This window comes from Epinephelus lanceolatus, chromosome 8 (assembly GCF_041903045.1).
Source record: "Epinephelus lanceolatus isolate andai-2023 chromosome 8, ASM4190304v1, whole genome shotgun sequence".
Taxonomy (NCBI): Eukaryota; Metazoa; Chordata; class Actinopteri; order Perciformes; family Serranidae; genus Epinephelus; species Epinephelus lanceolatus.
The window spans coordinates 11,427,787-11,435,916 of NC_135741.1; the positions used below are offsets into that span (position 1 = coordinate 11,427,787).

Consider the following 8,130-nt stretch of genomic DNA (forward strand, 5'->3'; position numbering starts at 1 on the left):
TGGTGCTGTACACTCTGGATGTGATGCGCTATTTCCCCTCTGGTTTGCCGTGATGTCACCATGGGAAAATAGCTTATGGGACTTCAGTCTCTGATTGGTAGAAGGCAGCCTTCAAACTAGATGTGTAATAAAAAACTGGATTTTCTATAAGGATGAGAACTACAGAATACCACGGGGATAACACTAACGGTGAAGGTGAGGGCTCTCTTCCCTCCTCCAGTGTCACTCTGGTGTTACTTTGAGGAGGTTGAGTGGGAGGAGATATGCAGATTGTGCCAGTGGGGCCCTATTAGTGGCGCCTGTAGTCCGCCAAACTCACAGTGGACTGTTGTCACTCTAACAGAGTCCACCACACCCACAGCCTGCGTTAGGGTCAACATTCACAGGGTGGCATTCTGCTTTATAGCACAGCCAAAAAGGTTGTACTGCGGAGACTCAAGTCTTTTTCTGACGGCAATTTTATAGTCGTTTCTCTGAGTTTCTGTGTTTTGAGATATCTTGTTCTGTCAGACACCAGGAAATTCAGTAATTTCCATATCAAGAGAACGGAGTGGAATATTTAGGGTATTACTTGACCGTGACGGACAAATGCTTTTCTTTCTTCTGTGAGATCACCTTTACCTCAGTTTGAAGACTCTTTACACTCAGCTTTTGACATTGGATATTTAAGGATGCATTTTGTGATGGCTGTGAGTCCTTTTGTGTTCATGACTCTATTTTTGTCACTGGTTGAAACTAAGTTCTACAGACCATTTCAGTTCAACCAGTATAAAGCTGGGCTCATGCAACACCACGACCAAGGGAAACCCACCAGCAGACACAAGTAAGTCCTCTCTCTATCTGTCTCATGCTGTCAGGAGTCAAGACTACATCACTTAACATCTTAATGTATATTTTACTTTGAGTGGCAACATTTTGTATTTTGAAGCCAACTAAAACACACTTCAATTCTGTCTCATTTATCTCCTCTTTGAAAGAAACCACTGTGCCTATGTGGTTGAAAAGACAGTATCCTTCACGGTGCAGGATGGGGCAGCTCCATATGTAAAAGCAGAGTACAACAAGTGTTCCTGGGGTCAAAAATGTCCAACTCTCCAGTAAGTAAACAACAGCTCTCATCATGCTGTGTTGACATTTTTAAAAAATGGGATTTACATCACTTTAGGGTACAAAATATTAACGTCAAGAGCATGTTTCTGACTGATGGCTTGTTGTTTCCCTAAGGTATCGTCTGATGTACAAGCCAATGTACAAGGTGGCGCATAAAACCGTCACAGAGCTGGAGTGGCGTTGTTGTCCTGGATACTCTGGTTATGGCTGCATGGAGGGACATCCGGTCTACCAACACCCCATCAAAATGATGCCGCCATTCAAGGGTCCGCCCATGAAAGGCCCACAGTTTAAGGGGCCACAGTACAAAGGTCCCATGTTCAAGGGTCCCATGTTTAAGGGCCCACCTATGAACACTGTTGTGAAGGCCAACCCGTGGAGTCAACCCAAAGGACCTCCCACCGGCAGTTTTAACTCTTACCCAATGCGCCACTTTGGGCCTCCAAGGACCTCCTCCTACCCAGACACCTCCTTTGAGCCTTTTCCGTCTGAGCCAGAGCAAATGCCAGAGCACCAGGAACCTCATCACACAGAGCATGACCAAGAACATGAGCATGAACATGAGCATGACCATAGCCAAGGACCTGAGGAACACATACCAGAGGAAATCCCACTTCCTCCCTCTGGTGGTGAACAGCCTGAGGGTGAGACCACAGGTGTGTACGAGTTCCAAATTACATACTAATTCCAACTGGGTGTGACTATGTAGTGTCTTCACCAAATAAGACTATTTTTTTTTATCATATCATATTGATCCAGATTTTAAAGTAGAAAGTGTATTAGGTTTATTCGAATGTTTACAGCTTTTCCTTCTCTCTTTAGGCCCTGCTCGAGACAGTGAGACAGAGGAGCGAATATATCGAATGGAGGAGGATGTGCAACGTCTAAACCAGGGTCTTGAGACCCTGAGGGGAACTGTAAATGGACTGGAAGATAGTCTACGAGCTTCACTGAGAGAGGATGCCAACAGGATGCTGTCAGCTCTGCTCTCTGCTGCCCCTGGTCCTGTTCCTGCTCCAGCTGTAGCCTCTGCTCTATCCACTGTAGGGTTTGTAGAGATTCCTGGGGGAGACCCTGCGACAGAGGGTCTAGATGGCAGACATGTTTTTCCAGGCCTTACAGAACTGAATGGAAGAATAGAGGAGCTCAGGACAGAGCTGCAAGCCAAGACAGCAGAGCTGCAGGAACTCAAAACAACGGTGATGGGGCATGATGGGGCACTAAAGAAGATGTCAAACACAGCGGGAGTGGTATCGGACTCCACTGGCAATCTTGGGGGAAATGCCCAGAAAGCTATGGAGAAGTTGATGGATGCCAAGCTGAGTGGAGCCAGGACAGAAATTCTTGGTGGGTTTGAGAAGCGTGTAGAGAGTGCAGAGGACCGGTGCAAGGAGAAAGCTGGGGATTTGCGTCGTCAGTGCCAGAGGGAGCAAAGTGTGAGGCAGGAGCAGATGGAGGACGCTCTGGAGGAAAGCAACACAAACTTGAGAACAGAGTTGAGAAACCTCCAGGTTCAGATACATGGTTTAAAGGCTACGGGGAACTGCTCTGATACAGTTAGTGGACTGACTGAAAGGGTGCAGATGCTGGAAACATCAGTGGCAGGCCTCAACCAGTCCCAGGGCCACCTGAGAGTGGAGCTGGGAGGACACAAGGACCACATAGAGGGAATACTGGAGGGACGACTGGGGTATGTAGAGACCAAGCTCAACCTGACTGGGCAGATTCAAAGCGATGAACCTGGAAGGCACAGTGGTATCCATGGCAGAGCTGAGACAGGACAGGGCATGGAGGCCAGAATGGAGAGTAAGCTAAGGGCTCTGGAAGGCCGTTTACTGACGGCGTTGGAGGAGCTGGGTAATGCCACTGCACCCGCACTGCTGGAGGGTCATGCTGTTCCCACTCTGGAGACAGAGCTCGAGTCCCTTCGAGGGAGACTTGAGGTGGATGTGGACAGAGTGCAGAAGCACCTGAGCAGCCTTGAGACTCTCTGCTCCTCTTCTTGTTCCTCACCCCAAAAGCCATCTGCCATCCAGGGAGACTCTGCTGCTCCAAGCACTGAGCTGGCAGAGGAACAGAATGTGAAAGAGGCACTGGACATCCAGGGTGGCCGTTTGAATAGCCTCAACGTCACACTACAGAACATCTTGAGGCGTCTGACCCTCAGGGACCAGCAGAAACAAGCAGAAGGAGAGTACCCCATCCAGGGAGAGCTCACAATCCTCAAGTTTAACATGCGCACAGTCAACCACACCCTCAAAAACCTCCAGGATTCCCTGGGGACGGTGGTCCAGCAGGTGGATCAAGCCAACAGCTCCTGGCATGGGAGAGAGGCTCGTCTGGCCCAGCAGATAAAGGGTGTGGTGCAGCTGGTTGGACATCAGGCGTCCATGCTTGGGGCAGGTGAGCGCAGACTGACCCGCGTTAAAGGTGAGCTGCAGGAGATGAAGAGGCGGCTAGCTGAGGAGGTCCGGGGCTGCCGGAGCACAGCTATGGGGGTCCAGAAAGAGGTAACTGAGGTCGGAGGACGTGTTGCCAGTGTGGAGGACCAGTGTAAGGGCCTGAATTCCTTGGCAGATGACCTGGAGAGAATCAGGGAGGAGTTGGAGAGACAATCGAACGGGCTTCTCACGCAAGTCAACGGGACTCTGTCCAGCCATGCTCAGCAGCTGTCAGAGCTGAGAGGCGAACTCAGAAACTGCACCTCCCAGGTGGAGCCGACACAACAGAGTTTAGATCTGAAGCCTGAGCTGGAACGAGGGGACACCTTCACTTTGAATTAGCTCAGTTTATACGGACGATAGATTTTAAAAAATGAATGAAAAAGGGGAAATACTTTGCAGGTGTACTGGGGGTCCACTAAAACCCTACCTTATTATTTGCATTGTAAGACACAAAGGTTTTGAATCTGCACTGAAATACAGATGGTTACAGTACAAAATAAAAACAAAAATGGCAGCTAAAACTGCACTAATAAAGCAGTATCTTGAAACTGAATCACAAAGGTGCTTAAATTAACTCCTTGTTGTAATGGACCATTAGTTAAAGCCGAAAGATAAACAGCTGCACGTTTAAATGTACTGTTCCTGCAAAGCTTACAGATTATTGTATTGTTTAACAATGTTTACATGTTTAAGTTTTTGTACTGATTTTTCTTATGTCTAGACTAGAAATATCCAAGATGTTATGTTTTTATATGATTTCAATTTGTGAGCATGTGTTCCTATTCTGATTGTAAACCTGCATAAAATGTTTCAAGTGATATACAGTTTATTTTTAAGGTTTTTCAACACTGAGAATTCAATAAACAAGTTTCTTTACTATTCATGCTTTCTTGGTCAACAGATGTGTCACACGAGAGGTGTTAGATACATATATATTGGATTAAATGTATAGATACATTATATTAAGGACTTTTCTGGTCCAACACTGGACCCACTTATTCAAAACTAATCTGATCAGATTTTGGCTATGGGATTAGATCAAATCCTTAAAATGGGTTGTTCAAAATAAAAAAAAGGATTCTAAAATTGGATAGATCGTGTACTGTAATCCAGTTTTGGTTTTGATCAGGATCAAACCTTCAGTATCTGTTGTTCATTACTTTTTAGTAGGATTGAGAGACCATTGATAAAAACAAAAAAACAAACAAAAAACCCCAAAACAAAACAGGGTGTTGTTGTCACATTGTGATATGTAGTCTCATTCAAAGCTCGGATTATCCAGATTTGGTAATCTTGAAAAGTCTTTATCTGAATTAGATTGATCTAATCCAATGTTGATTTGAAAATCCATCACAAAAGTAAAATTAATTAACTGATCCTGGACAGCAAACATGGAATTTCCAATTCATGGTTATTCTGATGCAGACTGCATCTTTTAAAACAGCTGGACCCAGTTGTCCAGAGGTAATCTTCTCAGATTTTGGCTATGCAAGTGAATCAAATTTTGAAAATGGGTTGTTCAAAGTAAAAAAAAAGATCAGACCTTCAGTATTTGTTGTTAAAAGTCTTTAGTAGAAATGCAAATACCTTTGAATGAATCAAAAAACCTGGATTATCCTAATTACAGCAGTAGGGTGGATTCAGGGTGGATTTCAGGAACAAACTATAATAAAACTTTAAAATTATTCAAATATATATACATGTATTTATATTTTGCACCTGATTTTTTAACCGTTACAGTGACAGCACATAAAGTATGACATTATCATACCTATTAAGCCTTTCAGTAGTTAAAAAAATCCAGTAAAATAATCCACTAAAATATTGTCATTATCAAACAAAAATATTTAACTTTCATTTATTACTTTATATTAATTACATCAACAAAGTCAAATCTAGTTTCTAACAATTGCATCCCCTATCCTATTTTCTGTCACTCTGAATACAAAAAAATACTTAAAGTGACCCCAAGCTGGCTTTGAAACTAGTTGTTCTTTACAGAGCTAGTAGCACACACTGTGATAATGTAATCCCATTTAGAGCACTGGTTAGCTGGACCTGGTAATCTTGATAAGTCTGATCCAATCCAGTGTTGCTTTGAAAAACCGGCACAAAAGTAAAATGGATTAGCTGATCCTTGAAGACAAAAAATGGGATTTCCAAATCTGCATCATTCTGATGTAGAATATTTTTTTTAACAACTGGGCTCTGGATTCCCAAAACTGGAGGTGAGGGGTGTTGGTGCAGAGAATCAGGAAAGCCACAAGAGGGCAGAAGAGAAGCATTAATACTGTCGACTGCTGGGAACTGGGGAGCCTTGATTTGACTGAAGCTACTGTATGTTCACGCAGATTATAAATTACAGGCTCCGTTCCAAAAATTAAGTGTATGAGGACAGCCCTTGCCTGCCAGAGAAAAATTACAAATTGGCATTATTTCCAAGGTGATACAGAAGGACAAGGGGGACCTCAGTACAGAGGAGTACAGTTCTCTCTCTCTCTCTCTCTCTCTCTGGGCCAACAGCTCATCTTTATGAGTGCTGTTCTCAGTGGATGTTACAATAGGACGATAGGTGACCTTGCTAATAACCCTCGCCTGTTAGTTCCCGTTCCTCCTATCGGACAAACAACCATTAAAATGACAGCTATGTGGGAGATGAGCCCACTGCTGTGTGCAAACGTTTTAACCGCAGACATGTGGTGAATAATAACTACGGAAATGCCGGTGAGGAAAAGGAGGGCAGGCAGAAAAGATAGACACAGAATTTGTGTCGGAAGAGCCGAGTGATGGAGCGACCCGGAGACACAAATAAAAACCTAGGTAATGATGCGCACACATACAGAAAGTGAGAGAGATATTCCACCACTGCTTCCAGAAGCAACCTTTTAGACACAACCTTCAAACTACTTGTGTTTCATTACTTTAAGTGCAAACAAATATAAAAGCTATGTAAGAGAAATAAATGAATATAACAGGGCACTGTCTGAAATACTGTCCTCCTTCTGTTACGCAGCAAGTCTCACGTCACTTCTCAGAAGAGCTGCAATGATTAATCAATTACTTGTCAACTATCAAACTATTCACTAGTTAATCTGATAGTCCATTAATCCGTTTGAGTATTTTTGTACAGAAAAAAAGCCCAAACTCTCTGATTGCACCTTCTTAAACGTGAATATTTTCTGGTTTCTTTACTTCTTTATGACAGTAAAATAAATATCTTTGGGTTGCAGACAAACAAGACATTTCGAGACATCATCATGGGCTTTGGGAAACACTGACTGACATTTTCCACCATTGTGTGACATTTTATAGACCAACCAATCAAGGAAATAATAGACGGATTAATCGACAATGGAAATACTCGTTAGTTGCAGCCCTAGTTCCCATGTAAATAATTATTTGTGTTTGTCTTCTCTGTATTCCTCTCTCCCTCCCTTGAGAGTTCACGTCTCACACAAGCCCAGACAACAACACATTAATCTTGTTTGTTTCCAAGTCGACACTTGGACAGAAAGGGGAGTCAAGGGGGCTCTGGTGAATTTGTCTCTTCTGACTCAAGAGTCTCTTCACTGCTCACTCATGGATCCCATTCTGATTTATGCTCCCTGCACAACTCTCCAACTGTCACTGGCCAAGGCATGCACCCACATCACAAAAGGCAGAGCTGGCACAGAGGACAAAGGATGTTTGAGTTTACAGAAGGCTGCAGCCGTCTGAAACGTGAATCATCCTATATAATGTCCTCTGCTGAAGCTTAAGGTGAGAGAGGAGTTTGTGTCCTCATTATAATGATGGTCAGACAGCGGACGGCGTTGATACCAGTTGGCTCACACACACACACAAGGAAGCCCAGGAGAGGGTTACTACAAATCAAGGACTCAGAGCTTCTTAGTAATAAGCTCCAGGATTTGACATTTTTCAAGAAGCAGTAACATGTAAAGCTGTACTGGAGCTTTTGTGCCCTATACTGAACAGAGTATCGGTGACAAGCTGACTTACAGAATATTGTGGAAATCATGAATGTTTTAAAGGGATACTGTAACCCTGGCACCCACTTCCTGAACTACCCTCTGCTGTGTCAAGGATGAAATACTGAGTCTTTATCTAAACACTTCCTTTTGACTTTGCTGTGACACTCACAGAAGATGGATTATTGCCAGAGTTAAGTGCCTAAACTACAATTTGGCTCAGTCCTCAAAGTGGAGGGTAGATTAAGACAAAGGATCGCAGAGGGAAAAGATTTTATGAGTAGGAAGTGCACAAAGGTACACATGAGTACATAAATACTGGACTTAATAATTTATCATATGTACATTGGATAAGTGTTTGGAGCAGAAAAAGCACATGTAGGGTCACATGCAGATATACAGCAAGCATCCATTTCCTCTCACAGCCTCTCTTTTTTTAACACAATGTGAATTAAGGTTCCTATTTCATACATCATGAATCATTATTTTTCACAACCTATGATGTTACTTTTAATGCTGCTGTATTTTTTAGGCTTAATAATTTAAAAAAAGGCTTTTTTCTTACAGCAACATCATTTTCAGGTTCATAAGACAATGTTTAGCAGCTA

At 43.2% G+C, this 8,130-nt stretch overlaps 1 protein-coding gene across 1 annotated transcript; it reads left to right on the forward strand.

Annotated features, from left to right (window-relative positions):
• Positions 1-389: 389 nt before the first annotated feature.
• On the forward strand, positions 390-4,435 carry emilin3a (elastin microfibril interfacer 3a). The gene is made up of 4 exons (XM_033629716.2): positions 390-823; positions 978-1,097; positions 1,225-1,766; positions 1,933-4,435. Exons 1-4 carry the CDS (start codon positions 672-674, stop codon positions 3,891-3,893), a joined length of 2,775 nt encoding a protein of 924 aa, XP_033485607.2. The 5' UTR covers positions 390-671; the 3' UTR covers positions 3,894-4,435.
• The last annotated feature ends 3,695 nt before the right edge of the window (positions 4,436-8,130 follow it).

Coding starts and splice junctions, on each gene's coding strand:
- emilin3a (XM_033629716.2), top strand. CDS start 672: ATGCATTTTGTGATGGCTGTGAGTCCTTTTGTGTTCATGACTCTATTT. Junction 824..977: donor AAACCCACCAGCAGACACAA/GTAAGTCCTCTC, acceptor CCTCTTTGAAAG/AAACCACTGTGCCTATGTGG. Junction 1,098..1,224: donor CAAAAATGTCCAACTCTCCA/GTAAGTAAACAA, acceptor TGTTTCCCTAAG/GTATCGTCTGATGTACAAGC.